At 37.0% G+C, this 25,470-nt stretch overlaps 1 protein-coding gene across 1 annotated transcript in view; it reads right to left on the reverse strand.

Annotated features, from left to right (window-relative positions):
• Window positions 1-4,300: 4,300 nt before the first annotated feature.
• The window catches only part of LOC120768875 (ATP-binding cassette sub-family C member Sur), a 38,586-nt gene continuing 17,416 nt past the window's right edge, over window positions 4,301-25,470 (reverse strand). Inside the window, exons 10-23 of the mRNA XM_040095630.1 lie at window positions 19,838-20,099; window positions 15,609-15,746; window positions 12,964-13,097; window positions 12,140-12,563; window positions 10,878-11,596; window positions 10,582-10,751; window positions 8,704-9,509; window positions 8,370-8,527; window positions 8,111-8,306; window positions 6,881-7,307; window positions 6,376-6,503; window positions 5,351-5,642; window positions 5,093-5,289; window positions 4,301-5,006 (exon numbers count right to left, since the gene is read on the reverse strand). Of these exons, the coding sequence (XP_039951564.1) occupies window positions 4,845-5,006; window positions 5,093-5,289; window positions 5,351-5,642; window positions 6,376-6,503; window positions 6,881-7,307; window positions 8,111-8,306; window positions 8,370-8,527; window positions 8,704-9,509; window positions 10,582-10,751; window positions 10,878-11,596; window positions 12,140-12,563; window positions 12,964-13,097; window positions 15,609-15,746; window positions 19,838-20,099 (4,213 nt within the window). The 3' untranslated portion in view covers window positions 4,301-4,844. The remainder of the gene's footprint in view (window positions 5,007-5,092; window positions 5,290-5,350; window positions 5,643-6,375; window positions 6,504-6,880; window positions 7,308-8,110; window positions 8,307-8,369; window positions 8,528-8,703; window positions 9,510-10,581; window positions 10,752-10,877; window positions 11,597-12,139; window positions 12,564-12,963; window positions 13,098-15,608; window positions 15,747-19,837; window positions 20,100-25,470) is intronic.

The raw sequence follows: 25,470 nt of genomic DNA on the forward strand, positions 1-25,470 counted from the left end.
ACGAGAGAAAAGTTTTAAAGCTTGTTTTTGTAAATAGCAAAATATCGCCAAGTTACGGATTTACGGATTTTAGTTACTCGTATTGCACTTAATTTTTTCTTGCATTTTTTTCTTGCTCACGATGGCATTATGTGCATTTAAAGCTCTTTTTTGCAACTTTGACGTTGACAACTATAGCTTTAAACAAAGTTAAAAGGGCTAAGTTTTATGAAAAATAATTTGAATTTGAAAATAGTTCGAATTTCGGGTATGATAAACCAATTGATAAAGCTTCAGCGAGGTCCAGCTATTCAGTATTAGAATACAAGAGAATACGGGAGCATCGATCCGTTCCCATTCTACCGATGGCGAATCTAAGGTGTTTTTTCTTGCTAGCTTATGAGCTTTACAGTTTCTTGCGATTGCGCTGTGGCCTAGTACCCATACCAGTCTTATCACAAAGACACTCGATGCTATTGATAGCGAAGTTAGGCACTCTTTGACCAGCTCTGAATGCACTGTTAACGAGTTCAAGTCCAGTATTTGCTATCTGAGTGGATGGTCACATCTCTGAAGAAGGCTGCACTTCGAAGCAGTAAATCTACTGCTACCTTAATGGCTGCAACCTCGGTCTGGAAGACACTGCAATAGTCAGGAAGTCTAAAATTGGAGTTGATAGAGAGCTCCTAACAGTAGACCGCTCCACCAACCTTTCCCCAAGCTTTGAACCATCCATGAAGAAGCTCACTGCTCCTCTCCTCCAATGACTTCTTCGCACCCACAACTCCCTCGCTGGTATCTGGGTAGAAAAGGAGTTGCCAGAGTACGGTTTAGCACTTCTATAATGCGGTATATGGTGAGGATTTTTAAGTGTTTAGAGCCGTGCTCTTTTAGGAACTCAGACTCTCTGAATCAGATTACAACTTTCGCAACCATACACCTTCCGGCAAAGTTTGCGAGCAATATTATGTGCAGGATGGCGTTAAGTGCCATGTTTGGAGTGTACCTTAGTGCACAACACATGCTGATGGGCGCCGCTCTCAAGTTTCCTTGCAAGTGTAGTCCCTTCTAGAGCCCTCCACCGCATAAAAACTCCATAGAACATAATGGGCTTGACTATGGTGTCATAGAGCCAGAGCACCTTTCTGTGGTTCCAACACAAGAAATGTGATACATTTTTTTGTTTTAAAAGCACTGACCTCAATATTCGATTGCTATTACTGGGTCATAATTTAGACCATTATACTTTCAAATTCTTATAAAGCTGTTCCGTTGATTTTATAGTCTCGAATAACTTTTTCTCTTCTTCTAGTACCCTGTGATCCTTAATTTTAAACTAATACAAGATTTTGCTCTCCCTTCTGAATTTCAAAATACATATATACTCCATGCATTTCACACCTTCAAAGCTAACCTGCAAGAGAAGCTTCTTATTGTGCTCCTTTCGAAAATACCACTTAAACCACTGCAATCGTATACACTCAAGGCAAATGGGGTGTCACATAGCAATTTAAAGGGATTTGCACTCTCAAGTGTTGGTATGTGGGCGCTCACATGTGTGGCAATAAACACGTATCGGTGCAAACAAAAAAGCACAAACATATTTTATATTGTATACGATCTGCCAACACGCTCACACACATGTACATGTGTGCAGTAGCCTTTACACTATTACAGCGCCTCCTTTAAAGTCTGCTGGTATACAGTTATATTTCTACGTTTATAAATACATACTTACAAATGTGCTCGTACCATATCTTTATATTTATCCGTCCATATGGAATGCATCGTAGTCGGCTGCTTGTGGCACGTGCTGACCGTCGTTGCAGCTGCTGCTGGTACAACTACTTCACACACTAGTTTCACCGTTATATGCCGAATATTGTTATTGTTACATTCTTTACGTTAGTTTATTTGGATTTTATGTTTTGTAAAGTTTTTGCAAGACTTTCTTTCTTTATTTATTTATTTTTTATGCCTTTGCTTACCGCATGCACGTCAAATACTAAGCCCTAACCTCAAAAAAACATATAACAAATAGTTAGTACTCAGCCGAAGAAGAATGCCCGTGTTCTTTAAGAAAGTAAGTGAAGATCAAGGTTGCCAAGGTATGACTCAAAACATCTTATTTAACATTTTGAAGGTACATACATGACCAAGACTGGATTTCCGGTCAGGCAGTCTTTGCTGTGTTTTTAGTGAGATTGGCAAATAATAATTTACTATGTACTCCTTTAGTATGGGTCATACTCTAAATTCGGATAGGGACTATCAACAATTGGAACGTGTGAAGTAAGCCATTGCTCAGAAGGAGCCAGCAACGATAGGTTAGGTTAAGAAATCGATCCTAACAGGAATCTTACTTGGACAGCTTATAAGGCAGGTCCGTTTTGTTAGCTGAAACTCTTTTATAATAGATCCCAAACCCTTACAAATCGAAAAAGCACTTCGAGCCTATTACAAATTTGTACAGGCGGTCAATGCTGGGCAATGTCCAGTAAGAATTATTATTGCCTCAAGATGAACTTTGCTAAGGGCAAGTAATTCAGATGAACCAAAAGAATCTTACAACCGTACGTATTTGCAAGATCCCAATAGAGATCCAACTCGGTCCCATTCCAGTGTGAGCATTGCCAGACGATGTCGCTAGACAGATAGACACTTCTTGACTAGCTTCGAGCGCACAATTAGCGAGCTAAGCGCTAGTATTACTACTATACCGTATAGCTTCTACGAGTGGTCTCTAAGATGCAGTGATCCAAGTTTTCAAGAATTCAGTGGAAGGAATATAGAATTTCGTCATGTTCTTTTTTGCATCCTTTATATGACCAGCTTCCCTGAGCTTTAGAGCACACTTCGCAGTAATACACCGGCCGACAATAGTTTACGGAAGCTATGTTTAAAATTGCGTGCTATTGTTGGTGTAGTAGGTAGGACACCACAGATGCCTATGACAACTACTCTTTGGTCACGTTCAAGCTTTTTAGCAGGTGTTGTCTTTTCGAACGCCAACATAGGACAATATTGGCTTGACCACGGTTTCATAGAGTAAAAATACCAGCTTTGGTGCGAATCCCCACCTCTTTTTATAGCTTCCCCACATGAATATAAGTCAACAGTACCTACTTTGCTCTCTCCTCAATGTTTGAGCTCCGTGAAAGCTTTATATCGAGGATGCGCCTTAAGTATTTCATCTTATCTACAGGATGAAAATGTGAGCATCCAAATGAAGAGAATATGGAACGTGCACGTCAGGAATTTTATCCTCCTGATACACAAAACAGTTTCAGTTTTACTTGGGTTGACGACTCGCTTCATCCGTAACACTATGTCGTGTAAAGCTGTGTTATTGTTGTTGTAGTGACAGCAGTCTTCCGAGTTGAAAATCCGTGTCCGCTGTGGTTACATAGACCCGATAGCCTTGGCGCTGTGTCAACCGACCTGCTTTTAATGAATGGCATGCTGAGTCTTTTACTTGGTGTTCTTCGCCTAATGTTGAGATCTACGAGTCTCTCCAACGTTTTTAAAAGAAACAAGAATAGACTCGTGAGACCAATACGTGAAGAATTGTATTCCATCCAGGCGAGGCCAGACGCCACACATCGATTATGACTCCCTAAAAATACCGGAAGCTTGATTGGGAGGTCTTAATGCACACACCTTATAGTGCGGACCTAGCACCAAGTGATTATAACCTGTTATAATTTTGCTCGTGAACAATTCGGAAAAACTTGTGATGGTCGATTTTCCGTCTTCTTTATTGTAGTAGACCAAGATTACGCAGTTATAGCCGAGTTTTTTCGCTGCTTGGCGCTAATTGGAGATTCGAAGAGAAGCCAAGTCCTTTTCCACTTTGTATTTCCAACGGAGTGGAGGTCTTCCTCCAGCGGGTACTGTAACGAATACTTTCAAAGCTACAATATTTTCGTCCATTCGAACAAAGGACCATAAATCTTCCAAATAACCTTTCTCTCGAAAACTCGTAACGTCGACTCATCAGATGTTGCCATCGTCCATGCCTCTGCACCATATAGTAGCACGGGAATAATGAGTGACTTACAGAATTTGATTTTTGTTTGTCGAGAGACGGCTTTGCTACTCAGTCCGGCAATTGCCTACTCAGTCCGAAGTAGCACCTTTTGGCAAGAGTTATTCGGCTTTGGATTTCTATTCCCTAATTTTTACTAATATAGACGATGGCTTCTATGAGATTACCCCCAAAGTGGCAACAAGTTAGACCCAGACCTTATATAAAATTATATAATCTTCACTGGTAACTTTAACGAAAGTTCTTATTTTATATCTCACGAAGGCACGAAATCTTCATTTTTTTATTATTTTATTTATTTATACAAAAGCATGGTTTTAGACATTAGTCTAGTAAGTACGTGTCCATACTCCAAAACAAAGCGATTGTATAAATAGTGCCTATAGGTAAATGTATATATATGTATGTAAGTAAACGAACTTAAATATAAGTACAATCCATGGGCTCGCTTACTAAATATGTTTGTCGTTTAAAAAAGTACAATTTTTAACTTATAAATAAAGACTAGAAAACAATATGGCCAAACAATTACTCTTTTCAATCTCAGTTTAAGTAAAGAACCTACATTTAGTAAGCATTACCGCAAGTTAAATTAATATAGTTACAACAATAATACTCGTATTTAAAGTGACAAATCTTATTTGACACCTGTAGGTTGCTTTAAAATTACGAATAATTTTATAAAATGCACGAAATTAGGAAAAATACTTCAGTTTGTAATACAATTGACGCAAGCATTACACTATAAATACAATACCGTTACAATGTAAAACTTTAAAACTACAAATATAAGGCTCTCATTTCCTGCTGAGGAAGCTTATAGGCAGGCAGTGCCTGCCACCGTGTGCCCCGAGTGTAATAGGCCGTAGAAGGCGCCATCTTTTCGCTGCTGCAGCTCAGCTGGTGTGCCATCTTCAATAATGCGACCCTGCTCCAAAACAATAATGCGATCGTAATCCAGTATTGTGGAGAGACGGTGCTGAAATTTAGAAGAGAAAATGATGAAAATATTATTAAAATTAAATATTTATAAAATGTATATGAAAAAATTAGTTTCTTCCTCACCGCAATTGTTATAATCGTGCGACCGCGGAAGGAGTTATGTGCCGCTGTGAGCAGTGCCTGTTCAGCGCCAGAATCCAAAGAGCTGGTCGCTTCGTCCAGTATCAAACAAACCGAACCACGCAAGAGAATGCGCGCCAAGCAAAGTAACTGGCGTTGACCGGCGCTCAACTGTACGCCACCATCACCAACAATGGTATCTACAATTAAAGTAACAGTAATAGTACGATACGCTTTGGAAAGCTAAGATTAACCACTTACCAATATTGTCGGGCAACTGATTGACAAAACTCGTCAATCCCACCTTCTCTAGCGCATCCCACAGCTCGGAGATGGCATAATAAGCTGTTGGATTGAGATTCTCACGTATGCTCAGATTGAAGACATGCACGTCCTGTGGTATCATCGAAACACGCATGCGCACTTCGTCTGGGTGAATTTTCGTTATGTCCACATCATCGATACAAATGCGTCCCGCTGTCGTTTGTAACACACCTAGCAGGGACATGGCTAATGAAGATTTGCCACTACCGGTGCGTCCGCAAATGCCAATCTACAGGAAGGAGTAGAGGATATCGATTAAGAAGTTCAATAATATTTGATCACAATCCATAACTGAATCACTGAGATAGTATGTCCTACTTGTATATGAAATATTTTAACAATTAAATTCAAATTTTATTAAATTTCGCACTATTTATCGATATTTTTTAGATACAAAAGTTCATTTATACAATAATCGATTATTTCCGATCATTTCACAGTATTGTTTCTAATACATTTCTTTAATTTTTTATCGATATGTAAGATTTGTCTGTTTCATCGGAATACATATATCTGCCATTCAATAATATTTGATCACAATTCATAAACGATTACTGCTAAGTTATTTTTATCCATGAAATATGTCATATCATATTGAAAAAACAACAACAATTAAATTAAGCTTTTTAAACTTGCATCAATATTTTTTAATTGTAAAAACCAATGTAATAGTAATCGATTATTTCCGATAATTTTACATTTTTGTTTCATTAACAATACCACTTTAACACAACACTAACATTGCTTAAATTTCCAAAAATTTTGTTTAAAGATATGTTATCGATAATTTAATATTTTCGACATTTTTTATAAAAAATTAATCGATAAATTATTATAGGAATTTTTTTACATACAAATTTTTTATGACTTTGTTAAAGCTATCATATACAAAATAATAATCGATTAATAGTCATTCATTCATACTCATGTTTTGACAACAAAAATCAATACAAAAAACCTACCTTTTGGCCATAAGGAATTTTCAATGACAAATTCTTAATCACTTCGTCTCTTTGACCTTCATAACGCAAACTGACATTCTCAAAACTGATATCACCCTGCCGTGGCCATGAAATGGGTACGGATTCATCTACAGATAAAAGAGTTAATGATTACTTAATACATATGTATATAAACTCATATTTCGAAAAAAAATGGCTTACTATATACATATATATGAGTTCAAAAGCAAAGCATTACATTTCCTCTACACAAGCGGAATGTTAGCAAAAAGCTCTTTTGAAGTAGCTTTTGATTTATGAGTCGCTAAAATATTCAACAAAAATGCCGTTACGTATGAACATAAATTTAAATGCATCAATGAATGTATGATTTATGATTTATTATTATTCCAACTATTATTGGTAACAGAAATAAAATATTTATATATTTTTTTATTATATTAAACTTTGTAAAACAAATTCTTAAAAAAAAGCTTCTATGAAATAACAAATCTCTGAAACTTACAATTACTCATAACCAATGGCACCGACAAGCTTCTCGGCTTACAGTACTCCACACGCGCCACTTCAAAGTTGACAGAAGTGTCATTAACTGATTTTCCAGTCGCTTTTGCTTTGGCTGAGTCGTCGTCACATGTTATATCTAACGGCGTTTCAACATTTTGATCAATTTCCGCATAGTACGCTATACGTTCCACTGAACCCACATACATTTCCATATCAGCCAATAATTTCACTACCCAATTCAAGTAGATCGGCATTAGGAGTGTGTAATTGATGGCCAAACCGACAAGCGAAGGCGATGGCGTTAGCAATTCAGTTATATTTTGGGTGCCGTTGCTGAATTTTGATTTGTAACGATTACAACTAATGGAAGCAGCTACCAAAGCGGTTATAACGGCGATAAAGACGATGAAACCACCTAGAAAGTCCTGTAAGATGAGCAAGAGAATGCTTGGTTAATCAAAAATGGTAAGTAGTAAAACGAAAAACTGACTCGATTACTTTTATCGAAAAAGACTGCAAGGCTATAGTTCGGCCTCATAGCAGTACCATTAGAAAACAAATACCAATAGCAGTAACAGTAGCAGTAGAAGTATCATTACAAATAGCAGTTCCATTACCATTAACAGTACCAGTATCATTACCAATACAAGTACCATTATCAATAACATTAGCAGTACCATAAACGGTTTCATTACCATAACAAATACCATTATTAGTAATAGAAATAGTACCAGTATCATTACCACTACATTACTAATACCAATATTATTACTAATTAGCAATAGCAACTACATTATCAATAACAGTACCAGTATCATTACCAATACAAGTACCATTATCAGTAACACTAGCAGTACCATAAAGGGTATTATTACCATTATAAGTACCATTATCCGTGACAATAGCAGTACCAGTATCATTACAAGTACCACTTTCATTACCAGTATCAGTACCTTTACCAATACCACTTCCATTACCAGTACCAGTACCTTTACCAATACCACCTCCATTACCAGTACCAGTATTTTTATCAATACCACTTCCATTAAAAGTAGCACTACCATTACCAATACCAATATCATTACCAGTAGCGGTATCCTTGGCAGTAGCAGTTCCATTACCAGTATCATTACAAATAGCAGTTCCATTATCATTAACAGTACCATTACCAGCGACAGCACCAGTATCATTACTAAATATTCCCTCCATAACTAAAATTCATAATTACCAGTGATATGCCCAACCAACGATTACTTGTATTCAATATCGTGAAAGCAATCGTATTCGCCTCCAAGCGCTTAAAGAGTATTTCCGTAAATCGGGCCTCCTGATTGTATGCTCTTATCGTTGTAACACCTTGAATGGTTTCCGACAAATGCGAGATCACCGGAGAGCTCGTCGAATTTTCAATGCGTTGTAACTCTCTGCGAAGTAAAGGTTTCGGTTAGTAAATGTTGGGCATTTTTTTATTCGGCTTTGACACCAACCTTGCCGAGCAACGGTAGAATTTTTGTATGCCATAGTAGACAATACAAATCGGCGCTGTCAGCAATATAAACCAGGGTGTAATACTGACATTTATGAGCACAGCGCATAAGCACAGAAGAGAGAATTGTAGAAGACGTTGACTGGTGGCGGCGATTTTCTGTAAGGAAAGAGTAAGCATTGTCATTTATTTAAAAGTGAAAGTGGATACTACTTAGACAAGCTAACACTTTGACCTCGTTTCTGATTTAAATTTCAACATCTCACAACTTTTTTATCTCTGTCGGCAAATTAAATATTTATTTTTATTTCTCTCGCAGCTCGGCGCACACTCACCTTATCGATGATGGCCATATCGTTGCCAAAGCGATTCATCAGTCGGCCAAGAGGGGTCACTTGGAAAAAGTGCAACGGTTTGCGCATAATCGCCAACAGCAATTGGTCGTGTAGATTGCTGCGCGCATTGCAACCGGCCAATTGACCAACTGGTGTCGATATCAGCGCCATTACAATGCAAACGCACGAAATCGCCGAATAAATGTGAAAATAATACGTGACATCCTCGGCATGACCATTGTCGCTGCCACCATTGTTGTACACCTTACTGTTGTTGTAAGCAGTTTTGATGACAGCCGCCTGCAGTAATGCTGCCGCTGCTCGTACTCCTGTTGCTGCCGTTTCGTTTATGCCAGTTGTATCGAATCGATTAAAGGCCTGAGGCGACACGGCCATCGTCATGCTGTCAACTCGTTTCCAAGCATTGTCGCCGCTGTCTCTGCTGTTAACGTTTATGTTGCCATTACCTGTGCTACCGTCGGTCCAGTGCTGTAGCCAGACATCTGTGTACACACGCATGCCTTGCCAAATCAGCGCCGTCAAAAAGAATATCGTCACCATTCGCCAACCGGATGCACGTAAGTACAACAAATAGATGTGTGCCGGTATTTTTCCATATTTTCGCTCGGCATCGTAGCCAGACGACGTGTTGGAGGTAGCAGCAGAGTTAGTGCCACGACCTGATGATCTCTTAATGCCGCTCCGGCTGCGTTTTATAGGGTTTCTTCGTTGTGGCGGCTTGTTATCATTGTTGTGTAACGGTGTATTTGTCATGTTGGTCAAAGTTTTGTAGTCGATAGTGGCATCTGTGGGATAAGGAACAGACTTAGTGTTGGCATTTTTATAAGCGGCAGATTTGTGAGGTTATTTGGCTTGAATGGCGAGAGAACTTATAGAGAAAAAGAGCGTAAGGACTGACTGATGAAAAGTTACTTCCCTATACCTTCAGCCTTAGAAGTATAAGAAAGTCCTAAATTTGATAAAAAATATTAGGGCTAGAAAAAAAGAGGACTTCAACTGAGGATGATTCGGAGTTAGGAACAGGAGATATCTTATAACGTCAGCGGAGAACAAATATTGTTAAAATTTGTGAAGTTATGTGTCGATTCCGTTCCCACGACAGTCGGGTCTACGTAACCGGGACGGCCCCGGCTTTTTATCCGGCCAAAGACTGTCAACTCGGCATAGTTCTGCCGCTATCACAACAACAACCAATCTGGTTGTATAAAACCCCAACTTATAAATAAAATTAACTTTTAAACCTCATAAAAGGTAAGGACGAGAGAACAATACAGTTCCTACTAAGGTTGATCCCGAGTTGAGAACAGGAAATATCTTAGATCGTCAGCATGGACTAAATAGTAAATGAAAGATTCTGACAGCGGATCTATAGATTTTTTAAGACAATTCAGTATATCACAGACCCTGCATGAGTCGATCCTAAAAGGGTTCTCACTTGAACAGCTTAGAAGGCCTGTCCTTTGTGGTACCTAAAGCTCCTATAATATAGATCATAAGAACTTTACAAATCGACAAAGTGCTTAGAAGTTAGCATAAATTTATTGAGAAGTCGAATGTCAGTTTCAGAATGTCTGGTAAGCCTGTGGAGATGTTTCAACCTCAGTCTTAGAATGGCTGGACGATGGAAGATAAAGTGCCTGAATGTGTTCCCTCCACCTCCATAAAACTCCCACAATATTTTTAGTCTTTAAAGGTCAGCGGGGAATAAATAGTAAATGGATAATTCTGACAGCGGATGAATAGATCTTGGGAATTTAGAAGATCCTACAGTATAACAAAGGCTCTCACCGAGTTGACGCAGAGAACTTATTTAAATATGGACTCTCCACCGAAATCTGTTTTTGTGTTATGACTCACCCGCCACTTCCTCATTTTCGATATGAACAATCCAACTATCATCCTCGGATATTGTCGCATCCTTCTGATCTTCATCCGCCTCTGGCGTGGCCACGGTACTTAACTCAATCGAAGGCACCGAACTGGAGACAGGTGTAGATTGATTGGTGGTACTCTCTTCGGTAATGCTTCTACATAAAGACGGAGTAAAATAGATAATGGAAGAAAATTTGTATAATCATCTATCAAAAAATTTTAACGAAGCTAAGTTGAACCTAACTCAAAATTAATAAACCGTTATTAGTACTACTCCCCACCTTATGGAATTTGTGCCGCTAAGTGGTCGTGGCTTGATGTGCGCTGCCGTGCGCCGCATCGACATGCGACGCAAAAACTGCTGGAAACCGCTGCCCAAACCAACTGTTGCCGCCCCCTCTTTATTCACTTTCTGCTGCTGTTGTTGTTGTTGTGCGCTATGCACCAAACAGCCTGGCGATGATTTGTTACGTGACACTTTTTGATGAGCTTTAGTGACAATCTCATCACTGCCAGCACTCTGCGGCTGCCACGAACGTGTACGCTGTGGACTCTCCTCAACGCCGCCAGCGAAACCAGTATCCACCGACAGCAAACTGTTGCCACTAACACCACTCATATAGCTGGGTGCGCTGCTGCCAACGCTGTTCGTGAATAGACTGCGTCGTAACTCGGCTGATGCTGTGGTCGATGTGCTCGTCGCGCTCAGTCGACTGCTGCCGGTGGAGATGAGCGAATAGGGGCGCTGTTGATCTTGTGCAGAGTTTCGCCGTGCACGCTGTGAGCGTCGTCGGCGGCGTAAGATTACATCCTCCATTTGACATTCGTCGGTGGGCAGTGGCGCGTCGTAGAAAAGATGACGTGACCCATAGTGGCTGGAGCGTTGACGCGTGAGCGGTATGCGAGGGGGAATGGCGCCAGTGGGCGTGTCGTGCAGAGCACCAATACGATTTACATACGTACTACCGCTGCGACAACGACTTATCGACGGAAGCGGTTGCTACAAAGTGGATTTTTTAGTAAATAAATTATACAGCATTTTTTGAGTAGATGGTTTATGGTTTCTTAATTGTATGGGGTTTATAGTAAGAGTAACTTAACTGAACTTAACTTAACTTAACTTAACTTAACTTAACTTAACTTAACTTGTTTCATCTTAATAACTTAATTTACTTAACTTGACTTAACCTAACTTAACTTTACTAAACTTGTGTCATCCTAACGTAACTTAACTTAACTTATTTCATCTTAACTTAACTTACCTCTACGTAACGTAACGTAATATAACCACTTAACATATTTCATCCTAACGTAACTTAACTTAACTTGACTTGACTTAACTTAACTTAAATTTTGTAACTTAATTTTTTTTTTTTATGTGTTGTATATATGGTTATATATGAATTATAGGAATCTTTATATACAAACATACGTATTACTGTGTTTACTTGTACATACATATGTATGTATATGTATGTTCACATTCACGTTCACCAGAGTACTCAGCTAAGAAATAATTACTCTTAATAACTTATAAACTCACCACTGTCATCAAATCCTCCTCTTCATCGTCATCGTCATCCTCCTCATCCTGATCATCCTCTTCATCCTCATCTTCCTCCTCCACAGCGTCTACTTCATCGAGCTCTTTGCCATTGCTATCACCAGCAACAACACCGACATCATTGACAGCGTTCACTTGCAAGCTAACTTCACCATCAAGCAACTCAACAATTGTATCACCATTAACACGAACATCACCAACAACACCCTCTTCCATATTCAAAACAATTTCGCGTGAGTCGCTACGAATTGTTTTCGGTTTTGCTACTGCTTTCACTTTGGCCGTTGTTTTTGTTGTCGCTGCCATAACTTTGGTGGACTTGGTGCGCTGCAGGCCTAATTTCGTAACATTTTGGTATAATTTCCAACGTTCACACGCGGTCCTAGCAGCGGCGGCCATATTGCTGCGCCGAAAATTATGCAAAGAAAACAAGAAGTGTAATGAAGTTGCTGCTGACGAGAAATTCATCAAAAATTCACTTTGCGCAAAAGTTAGAAATCGGAAAGTGTTTTCTTTCAGTTTGAAGTGCTGAGCAGAAGTTGGATACAGATATGTGTATGTATGTGGCTATATGTGCGTGTTGATGCACAGTTATTTTATAGTTATGTTTAAATGTAATGCAAATGGAAAATGAAACAATTTTTCTACACTTTGGGAGTCATTGACTTTTATGTCGTTGTTGACTTGCAATAAATGTTATCAAAACACTTAAATTTTATCTCTTATATTCAAGTCATATACATACATATATGAATAAATATGTACATACATACGCATATCCAAAATTCAATTTTATTACTCACCGCTCATCGTCATCCGTCTGCTCATTCACTTTTGCAATAATTGTTTGCCATTTGGCAACAATATGTGGATATTTCAATTCGATTTCCTTGTAACCGCCTGTGGCCAGCAATTGCCCATTCTTCATGACAATTAGCTGTGAATTGTTGATTGGTCAATGGTGACAGCAGCAATGTCATCGCCAACAGACAGCATTTAGAAGCAGTAACCACAAAATGTCGGAAATTCCATTTAATTTAATTTGATTGCAAAAAGCATGCAAAGAAATTTAAGAGAAATCGAAGAAAAATGTTAGAAAACACAAATTAAAATCGTTCTAACGGAAATGTTATGCAACTAGGAAAAATAAGAGCAATCATAGTTGAAAATTCGAAGAGATTAGAAATTTTCTAAGAAATTTATGTTCAAGCTCACATAGCTTTCTTAGAAAATAAAGAAATAGTTTATTCTAAAAGCGATCTGCTTCGGTAGTTAACATCTAAATATAATATAATCTAATATAACTCTGGCTATATTTGGATTAGAGTTTATACCATTTTTGGCCTCAAGCTCACTTACCAAACGAAATTTCTGGTGACAGCAACAACAATCTTACTCTAATTTATTCCCTCACGCATACGCAATTGATTTGAGCCTTTTTCTTTGCTCACAAATGCTTCAATAATGTCTGAGAAAGCCTCGAAAGCAAGGCGAATTTGACTCATTAAAGGCTACAACTATTAAAAGCAACCGATTTTATCGTATTTTAGTAAATTCTCAAAAGGAAGACCCCACAATCTGCGCCAACTATCGTGGGATAAGTCTCCTAAACATCGCATATGAGGTTCTATCGAGCTGATTGTGTGAAAGATTATGACCCACAGTCAACAAACTGATTGAACCTTATCTGTGTGGCTTTAGGTCTGAAAAATCAACAACTTGCCAGATATTCACCACGCGCCAAATCTTCGAAAAGACCCGTGAAAAGAGGATCTACACACAGCACTTATTCGTTGATTTCATAGCTGCTTTTGACAGCACGATAAGAAGCTGCCTTTATGCCCAGATTTCTGAACTTGGTATCAATCTACTCGTGGAGAAAACAATTCGAGCTGCAGAGTTGAGTAGAGAAGGTATAATCTTCTACAAGAGTGTACAACTGCTAGGGTACGCCGATGATATCAATATCATTGGCCCATAACAACCGCGCCGTTAGTTCTACGTTCTTCAGGTTGAACAAAGGAGCAAAACAAATGGGTCTGGTAATGAACGAGAGCAAGACGAAACATCTCCCGTCAACAAACAAACAGTCGGCGCATTCGTGACTTGGCTCTCAAGTCATTGTTGACAGTCATAACTTTGAAGTCGTAGATAATTTCGTCTACCTTGGAATCATCAGCACCAATCATTAACACTAAAAACTCCGTTAGCTTCGAAATCCAACTCTGAATTACTCTTGCCAGCAGGTGCTACTTCAGACCGAGGGATGTAAAGTAAAGTAAAGTAAAGTTCTCTCTTGATGAACAAAGACTGATTTGATAAGTCGGCCTTTGCGCATTGACAACGGCGAATTCAGATAGACACTCCGGTTCTGACCAAGTAGAGAAGGACCGAACCACATTTGGAATTAGCGCCAAACAGCGAAAAAAGAACGGCACACTATTGCAAACTCAACTATAATCGCGTAAGCGGTGTCTACGGACCTGCATACGTGCAATACTGCATGAGCATTTGACTGTAAGCAAAAATTGTCAATCGCTCAAAAAAGGCTCATCTAGATTGGTCGAAGGAAATATTAAACAATTGCGGTGTTTTGACACATGTCTGTGACATTAGCATGTGATGAACTTTAGATTTACCCGTATGTATCTAAAAGTAAACCATAGTCGATTTTATGAGTGTTTCCAAATAAGCAGAACGCAACAAAAGTTGGTTGCACTTAAAACAGTTCCAAGGAAATGGTTGCTTGTTTTGTGGAAAAACTATACTTCAGCCTACGTACGATGACACATCAGACTACACCAAAATTTTCAATGAAATTTAAAATAGTTGAAAAATGTCGCTAGTTCGTCAGTTTTTAGTTTTTTCGACTATAGATCATTGTACGGAGAAGTCTTCTAGCGGTGAATTTTTTTAGGTTGCATCCACGGAGAAGGCCGGTAGCAGTACAGCGACGATCGCGTGTAATCGATTTTTTTTTTTTTTTTTTTTTCAAAAAATTCTGTGTATTACTTACGTTTGTATAAATATACCCTTAACATTTGAAAACAAATAATTTAATATTTTTTTAATTCGCAAAAATCACCTTTCTTTAGATTGTCGCACTAGGTGGGCCCCTTTTTTACAAGACACAACGCTCAAAATTAGCGAAAAATCATTTACTCTAAATCTTCCAAAAATTGTATATACGTATACAAGTACTACTATACGCTTGTAGCAAACAAGAAATATTCGTTCTAAGCATGAACAGTTATCCTCAGACATTCGCTTTTATCCAACTGTCATTTATTCGTGAAACTACACAAATTGCTTTAAATTAAAACCAATCAAAAACCCGTTTCAGACACAGCTGGTTTTTACCTTTTTTTAATTTTTTTCTATTGCTCTTAAAATGCCACTTCTTTTATTTGCGACTCTTGCGACTTTTTCATTCATTTTTATCACTTACATAATCCGCATGCCGCGTCAGTTGCAACTGTTGTGTCACCAATATGACAGTTCGCTTTGCCTTGAGCAACATACGCTGCACGCTTTGTTCGAAAATATGACGTGCCACCTCATTGTCCAGCGACGAGAACGGATCATCCTGTAGGATAGCAAACGAAAATTAATAATAAAAAATTTATTAAATAAAAGTGGCATAGAAATAGAATAAAAATTCGACTAAAAATTGCACAAAGGAGGAAAATATATGTATATATAAATTAGTTATGTGTATATAAGGCATGTGCTTGGGTATTTCTAATAAGAACAAAGTAAAATACTCCAGTGACAGTTAACATTTCAAATATTTTGTTTGTTATTTTGCAAATGAAGCGACCTTTTGCCGATTGCACATGTCAATAATCATCAAAGTCAAAATATATAGATATGCGTATATATTTTTTTGTGGATAGTGAACAGATCACTATAATATACCTTATATGTATATGTAGTATAGCTGAGTTAAGTATATAACTTATAAAATATAAACATATCGAATTGAACAGCTATGAATAATCAGCTTTAAGATTATTTAAAATCGATTAACATATATAACTATACAATTGAGAAGGTAGATATGTATATAATATACTATAATATATTTGCACTTTTATCTATGAAAAATAATGCAACATTGTCAACAGACACAAACAAATTTCCTGAACATTTACAGCATCCACATTTTTTATAGCTTAGTGTAAATTCAACCCGCATAAAGATGAGGTAAAATTTAACAGTTTTGTTTTTCATTCCAAAACCAGCTATGAAATTCGATAGTGAATTTTTGTCCACCAAATCAAATATTTTCAGTTAGATTATTTGCGGAGGAAAGAGAGGCTACAGCATATTTTTGAGTATTTTTCAAATGAAGTTAAAGCAGCAAGGCCGTGAGTAGGAAACTGACAAGGTTATTCAGTCAGCTTTGAAATCAGTGGTTATGACAAATTCATTGAGAATTCATTAGATTATTGACAATGGATATGAGAACAATATATAAACAAATACTTATATGTATTTGTAACTCAGGTACAATTTCAACTTCAGCACAAAACACAGAAATTGAAATGCAGGTATCGAGTCGACACAAAGAGTGTAGTGCCTGGGTAAAAAATAGGTCGGAAAATACATATAAATGAGATGTTGGAAAACCTTAAAGAAATGTGTGTTATTGGCATCAAGCAGATAGCAGTAGATCTCAACATCTGCTATGGAACGGGTCAACATATCTTGGTAAATATTTTGGATATGAAGCGCGTCAAAGCTAGCTAACACGTATAAAAAAAACTGATTATTTTACAAAAACAGTGTCGAGTAGAGAACGCAAAAGGTATGCTTGACAACGCAGCTGAGAGCTCTATATTTATTAAACGAAGCATTACTGGTGACGAGACGTGGATTTATGAATATGACATCGAAACTGTTCAACAATCTAACGTGGCGATCCAAAAATGAGCCGAAACCGAAATAACAAAGTTCACTTAAGGCACGGAAGGTCTCCCCAACCAAGAAGACTAAAATTCGTTGAAGGTACTGAAGGCCTTCCCGTTCCCACGACAGCCGAGTTCAAGGAATGGCCAAGAACTGTCAACTCACCAGATTTCTGGCGCTACACCAACCAACCAAGCAAGGCCTTCCCAGCCGAGGCTTATAATCATATGGTATATGGAGAATAGGATTAAGCCTTGACATGCTTTATTTGAAAATAAAATGATAAGGATTTGTATTAAAATATGTGAAAAATTCGCTTTCTTTTGTCAGTCTGTGTCACATTTCATCAGACAGTATGTTTTTCTGATGCTCTTTACAAATATTGTATTTAAATAATAAAACGTTGTATTCAAAGATATACCCAGATTTTTATACAATACGGAAATTATGACAGTGAATAGTAAAGTCAGAAATTATATGTCTCGGACCGGTCCTATATTTTGTAATTTTTACATTATATCCACACACATTACATTTTCAAAATTCCCTAAGCAAAGAATCAGAATCATTTCTTTCCAAACAGCAGTCCATGCTACTGTGGGCTAAAAAGAGTCAGACCTTTTAATTTAAATTTCGCTCGAAAACCCATTCGTCGCAATATTTTTTTTCGAGGTTGGTATGACTGTCTGTGACATCTGTGCCAAATGTCACATCAAAAAAGACATCAGTGTTTAGTATATGCTTGTATTTCTGAAGGTTGTAAAGCACATTCGGCGATTTTTACGATGAGTGAATTTATTCAACAAAGAAGTTCCATTAAATTTTGCATGCAGAATCAAATACCTTGTGTCAAAACGTTTAAAATGATGAAAAAGGACTTTGATGATAATTATTTGAACGCGAGCAAGTTTTTTGATTGGTACAAATTATTCAAAGATTATATTCGAGAACGAGTTGAGGACGAACCACGTTCAGGACGGCCATCATCGTCAACTGTTGATCAACACGTCAATAAAATAAAGGAATTGATGCTTGAGGACGGACGATTAACAGCGTCGCGTTAACATCTGTAAAACAATGTTTTCCGATTACCAGAATGTCATGATAGGTTTTGTTACTGGTGATAAGTCTTGGATCTATGCTTTCGACCCGGAAACAAACGATCCATAGGGCGAATATTGTGGCGAAGGTGAGCCGAATCAGAAAAAAACATGTCAAAGCAAGTCGAAAATTTAAGTTATATAGACAGTTTTCTTAGGTTATCGTAGTGTGGTGCACTCCGAATTCCTTCCGGCCGGCCAAACTGTCAACAAGGAATACTATTTGAGTGTTATACATCATTTGCGCGAAGCTATTCGTAAAAAATACCGAAGTTATAGGCAGACAACTCTTGATTTTTGCATCACGCATACTGCATTGATCCTTCGTGAGTTTTTCGCTAAATACTCAATCAATATCGTTCCGCAAACACCGTATTCGTCTGATTTAGCTCAGTGAGACTTCTGGCTGTTCAGCAAAGTCAAACGATTGCTCCGGGGAAACCATTTTGGGTCAATTAAAGACTTTAAACGTGAATCGCTGCGCACATTGAAAGCATAGATTTTTAGGAACAAATTAGAATATAAAAATTATGGACAAAGGCTTGTTTGTTCATTGTAGTATAAGCGCTACGTATAACGAAATAGAACGAATAGAATAGAACCAAATAGCATTTAGAACGATTTTTTTATAACAAAATTTCAAATTTATCTATTCAATCAGATCAATGAGTATATTTTTGAACGCATTTTTCTCAGAGCTACATTCTTCAAATTTGTCTCGGACACAATTGATTCGATCATTCACATATTTTTTCATATTCGGTATACCTAAAGTTCTCCATACAATTCGGTAGGCCAAAAACGACCAAGTTTTGAGTAAAATTCATCTTTAGAAACTCACCCATTTTGTCAATTTTCGAATTTTTTTCAACCTTGGCTGATTGTCGAAAACACTGCAGTAACGGGAAACCGTCGGAGATCACGTGTGACTCGAAATTTTATTAAATAATAATTTATTATAAAAAATATGTTATTATATTCCTTCTATTAAAAAAAAATAATATTGCAGTTTTTTTAATTCTCAAAAATCAACTTTCTTGAGCTCCCACACTAGATGTGCCCCTTAATAGTTTAAATTGCTTTAAGTACCAGGCCAAAAGGCTAAAAATCAACTTTGCATATTGGAAGATCCAAAGCTTAAATGAATGGTCTATGGCACCACTTCCCTAGCCTTCCTTTTAGTAGAAGCATGTACCTTGAGTATAGGTTTTGTTTTCTCGAATTAGTGGAATCCACGCAGTTTAAACCTTCCTCTTTTACTATGTTTTGAAAGAGATAAAGGTATTGCAAATCATACAAAATAAACCCATTTGGCCTTGAGTGGCAGTGAGTGAGTAGCAACTTTTCACTGAATAATTAAAGTAAAATAAAAATAGAAAATTACCCGTCTAAAATTATCAGAAAATTTCTCTCCAACATACAGCATAAAGTGCCTCACCTCACAACAATTCAGCTTTAATTATGCGCATCAACCTCACAACATTTACAATATCCACATTTTTAAAATCACATACAATCCATTTAACCAGACAATCCAATTTAACTCGCCTCCTAGCCGCCTGCGCTAAGAGCTGTTTCCATAACGAACAGGCATAGCAATCAGCCGTTTCGTTTTTGCTACCGTTTTTATTTTTCCATTTTTTTTTAGTATTATTATTGCACTCACCATTATCACCACATTGGCCGATGAGTAGAGTGCCCGTGCAATGGCTATGCGCTGTCGCTGACCGCCCGACAAATTAATGCCACGCTCACCAATCACCGTAAAATCCGCATCCGGCATCAACTCAATATCCGGTTTCAATGCACACGCCTCCAATACGAAATCATAACGCCGCGGACGAAATGATTCGCCAAATAAAATATTCTCACGTATATTAGCGTTGAGTAGCCAGGGTTGCTGCGGTACAAAAGCAATTGTCGAGGTCCTTTCGGTGTCAGCGATAAATGAAAATGAAGCATAAATATATATTAAATATAAAAAATTAAATAATGTGCCAGTTAAAAATAAATGTGTTGCATAAAAGTGCTATTTATAACGCACATGTGTGGCTATGTTATAACAGCATTGAAAGACAAAACAAAATTATTAAAATAATAGCCGAATGTAATTGCAAAGGTCCGCAAACCAGTCTGACGTTTTCAATTGAATTTCTTTCACTTTAATTCAATTTTCATTTTCAATATAAACTTGAAGCCAACTTTGTGCTGCTCGCTGCGGTTGAGTTGCAACTGGGTCAGGTACAAACATATATGAACACATATGGGGCTAACGCAGTCTCATAAGAATGAATGTATAGATATATCTATATGCCTGTGTGTATGTGTGTAATTACAATACACTGAAATATGCACACAAGCATATTTACATTTGTAGCCACCACCACATATGCGCTCTGGCATCTATCTAACTGCAATGCCTTAGCTTACCTTCAATGCTCTAAACTTGGCTAGACAATAAGGCAAATTTTCATTGTATTGTATGTCATTTGAATATTATTAGAAACGTTTCCATGCAGTTCGAGTCGAGTTTGGCTGATGTGTGTGACAACAATGCCTGGCACATTCATATTGTTATGTAAATTCTCTAATAACATTCAATGTTCTGGGAAAATTCATATTTACTAATGTGCGTCCTATAACTACATATGTATGTATAGGTGTAGGTGTGTGTATGTGTGTTTACACTAATGCTATAAGTCAGTGCACAGCAGCATAGAAAATCAGTGCTTATTTCTGCATAGCTCTGGACAAAATAGCCACAGTTCGGCGTATATGTAATTGGTATGACATTGTGCGCCATGGCGTATGCGTAACTAAAAACTCACGAATACACAAGTGAATTTTTCAACTGCGACTATGTAATTTAGTAGCCCAGTATTGACATATGTTAGCAGGCAGCTAGTTGTAAGATATATGCAAGTAACAATGGGCGACTAATTATTGATTGAAAGGCAGAAACGAAACTTTCAAGGGCTTCGCAGGCAACATTTGAAAAGCTTGCTTTTGTAATGCGCTTTGTAGTCAGCTGAAAGGAATGAAAATAAATTTTAGTTGTTAAATAAGGTTTTAAATTTATTTTTTTTTTTTTTTGGATAAATAAATATAAGCTAATATTTTGGGAAATAAAAAATTTTTCATACAAAAACTTTTTTTATCTGTCATTTGTATGGCAACTATATGCTATGATGCTTCGATCGGAACAATTTGTTCGAAGATTATAGCGCAGCCTTAAACAATAATCCTAGCCAAATTTCATAAAGATATATTATCACTTAAAAAGTTTTCCATACAATATTTTGATTTTGATCAATCAGTTTGTATGACAGCTATATGTTATAGTTTTATGATCTGAATGATTTGTTCGGATATTATAGCGCTGCTTTAAAGAATAGTCCATGCCAAATTTCATGAAGATACATTACCAAATAAAAAAGTTTTCCATACAAGATCTTTATTTTGATCGATCAATTTGTATGTCAGGCGTGTTCTATAATGGTCCGATATTGTCAATTCCAACAAAGGAGAAGTTCCTTAGAGCCAAAAAGATATATGCAAAGTTTCAGCTGAATATCTCAAAATATTAGGGACTATATTGCATGGCCAAATCGACTCATTTCGACACACTGATCATTTATGCATACTATACTTTATAGGGTCTTAATTATTTTCTTCTAAGAGTTACAAACTTTGTGGTAAACTTAACGCTTGTATACTCTTTTCAGGCACTTATTTGACTTTTTATGTATTTTTTTTTATTTGAGTTCCTATATATGTAACTATATTTTAATTTCGCCTTCGATACCCTTGTCTTCCTCAAAAATACACCACTTACTCGTAATGCCATTTCGGTGTCCCTTATTTATGTGTTTGTTGTTATTACTTGCCAGCAAAATAAATGACGTTCGCGATAACTGTAAACATGCACCGTTGTTACGAATGTACAAGCCCTTATATTGAGCATCGATTTTGGTAAATTGCAGGAAATATAAATTTTACTTAGAAGACATAAGCACCTTACAACTTAGTTGCCAGCGGTAACATACTGCGTTTATATGTATACATATGTATAAAAGCTTTATGTGTACATATGTACAAAAGTAATAGTACACATAACAGTTTTAATTATACTACGTAAGTTACTTTTGCGGTGTTGCAACGTTTAAGCGCAAAGTCGATTTGTGCGTTAAATTTATTGCATTGAACTGAACTTTGTTGCAAACGGAAATAGAGTTACCACTATTATGAATTTTGGAACCACATAGAAGGTAGTTATGATGCTACATATAAGAGTGCAGTATTGATGTGGCAAATTAAATATAAATAATAATTAATTGTAATGTCTTAAAGTCGATTTTACTGATTAAAGAATGATATTGGCTAGTCGAAAAAGTCTTTTCGTATTACTAATCAAACTTCAACCTATTTTTTTATATTTATGCTAATAAATAAATAAACAAATATGTACCATTTTGATATACTACTTTTTGCCATTTTCGACTACCAATATTACTTTTATAGCTAACAAAAATATTTGAAATATTGATAAGAAATTAAACTAACTTTTGCTTACTTAGGACTGATGGGACTGGGCAATACTGCTGTTGCTTCTTATGTGTAAAGCAATTAATTATTTTTATTAAATGTCATATCTCTATCAATAAAATAACGCTGGTCTACAGTGGTTGTGTTGCCCTGGACCGATCTTACGGTTTTGGATACATTTGTGCTCACAATTCATGACACCACCAATGGTTTTGTAATAATACCTGAAAATGTATCCAAATTCTCGCAATCAATATTACAGTTTATCAGCATACATTGTGACAAAACAGTACCCGGAAATTGCAAAGAAAAGGCAAACTATTTAATTAATCATCAATATTTTTTTTGTCGCCTTCAAAGTAATCGCCATCAGATGTAATTGACTTGAAGAAAGTGTCAAGAGTTTGTGATATGAATGAATATGATTATTGTAAACATTGTGCAAAATACTGAATTTAAGGTTATAGAACAGAAATCTGCACTGTTATGTAAAAGATCAAAGAATTTCCCAAAAAACGCACACAGTATTTTTCACTTATATATAAATTTTTTGTTGTTGTAATATTAAGTTTACGCAGCAAATGTACAGCTCTGCACATAAACATATGTCTACAAGCATAAATGTATGTAAGTCTGTTTGTTTCGCAACGAAGTGCTTCATGTCAGCTCATGCACGTTACTCATACGCGCTGTCGCACCACTAAAGTACTCACTATTCGCATTAAATGTTATTGTAAGTTTTAAATCACATTATCCCATCACTCACACATGCACACACGCAAACAACTATGCGCAGATTGACCATTTGCTATGTATGTATGTATGTATATACTATATGATTTTTTAACCAGCGCTGTGGCCGTGCCGCATACTCGCATGAAAACGCAATGAAATGCAGCAGTCATTCAACATATTTGAGCGGCCATTTCCATGCACAGCACGTCATTGCAATTTATAACAAATGTTTGTATGTTAATTTTATTGCACCGAAACGCAGCAAAGATTTCAGGCACTAAAGATCGCAGTGAAAAACTGTGGCATGCTTGATAAAGCAGGGATTGTGCGAGACGCTAGCGCCAACGAAGTAGAGGTAAAGCGAAAGAAAACTTGTAAGACGACGCAAAAAGCGGGTGCAGTTGTTGAGGAGGTAAAAGTCAGTGAATCGTTTGCTGAGCAATGCAGACAGGCGGCCAGACAAAGGGGCAGTTTGATGGGTGTAATGTGTAAATGAGATGTGAATGTGTGTGTCCCCACAAGCCATGGCTAGCGAAATAGCGCAATAAAAGTAGATAATGCAAAAAAAACAGAAAAAATGCCCAGAAAAAAGTGAGAGAATCAATGTTTATGGGTCTATGCGAAATGTGCGACTGCAGCTGATGTGCGCAGCGTTGGAATCACAGTTATGCGCAAACCTACAAATGTACTCTCGGTGCTAAAGTAGCGGTGCTGCATTATAAATGCAATTTCATGTATGTAAAAACACGCATATATGTGTGTGTGTGTAGTTGTGTGCTGTGGAATAGTGTTATATGAGCCATAACGGCAGTTGCTCGCATATGGGTGCATGTGCATGTGTATTTGTGCAATTGGCATTCACGCATATGCAATAATTTCAATTGCTATTATAAATTGCCACATTGGTGAGAATTTATTATTACGTCGCACACAAGCTTATGGACATTTATAGTCATTTTTTTGCATGTGAATGTAGTTGCTTTGCTACAAGCCACATAAATGCATAAAGAAAAGGAAACTGTAGTTAGTCATGTGCTACGGAAAAAAATTTAGTTGTCATGGATATCTATTTAAAGTTGACGGTTGAATTTTATGTCAGGAGAAAATTAAATTTTCGTACGCTGATTGAATATGAGTGTATAAAAATTTTGATATTTTATAAATAATTTAATATAAAATTAAATAATATAAGTATGTATACATTGTATGCTTTAAGGAGATTTATAGTTATATTGGGTAGTCGAAAAAGTCTTTTCGTATTTTGTCAATAGATGTCGTTGTTGTACTATATAGTGTTGGAAAGTGAGATTTTAGGCTTCATTGAACCAAATTTGGGGAAATTGAAAAAAGTTACAGCTGTTCAAAAATGAGTGAAAATAATGAAGAAATTCACTATATTTTGCAATTTTTGTAAAAAGGGATAAAATGTCTTTCAAGCCACCAATGAAGTTTGTGAAGTTTACGGAAACGATATTGTATCTGTTCGTGTAGCACAACAATGGTTCGCTCGCTTCCGTTCTAAAAATTTTGATGAGAAAGATGCACTTCACTCTGGTCGACTGGTGGTGGTTGAAAAAGTCGATGAAATTATGGAAAAGATTGACCAAGAGCATCATATAAGCAGCCATGCTATCGCTAAGAAACTTAACATTCATTATCAAACGGTTTTGAACCATTTGTAAAAGATTAGCTACAAAACGAAGCTCGATGTTTGGGTACCGCATAAACTGTCTGTGAAAAATTTAATGGACCAAATTAACATCTGCGATTCTTTGCTGAAACGAAATGAAATCGAACTATTTCTGAAGCGAAAGGTAACAGGAGGCGAAAAGTGGATCAAATACAACAGTAATGTGCGTCCAAGCGTGGTGAAGCTCAATAAATGGTCGCAAAGCCAGTATTGACGCCTCGAAAGGTTATGCTGAGTGTTTGGTGCGATTGGAAAGGAATTATCCACTATGAGCTGCTCCAGCCTGGTCGAGCGATTTATTCTACATTTTACTGTCAACAACTGGTGAG

Source organism: Bactrocera tryoni, chromosome 2, assembly GCF_016617805.1.
Source record: "Bactrocera tryoni isolate S06 chromosome 2, CSIRO_BtryS06_freeze2, whole genome shotgun sequence".
In the NCBI taxonomy this organism is placed as follows: domain Eukaryota; kingdom Metazoa; phylum Arthropoda; class Insecta; order Diptera; family Tephritidae; genus Bactrocera; species Bactrocera tryoni.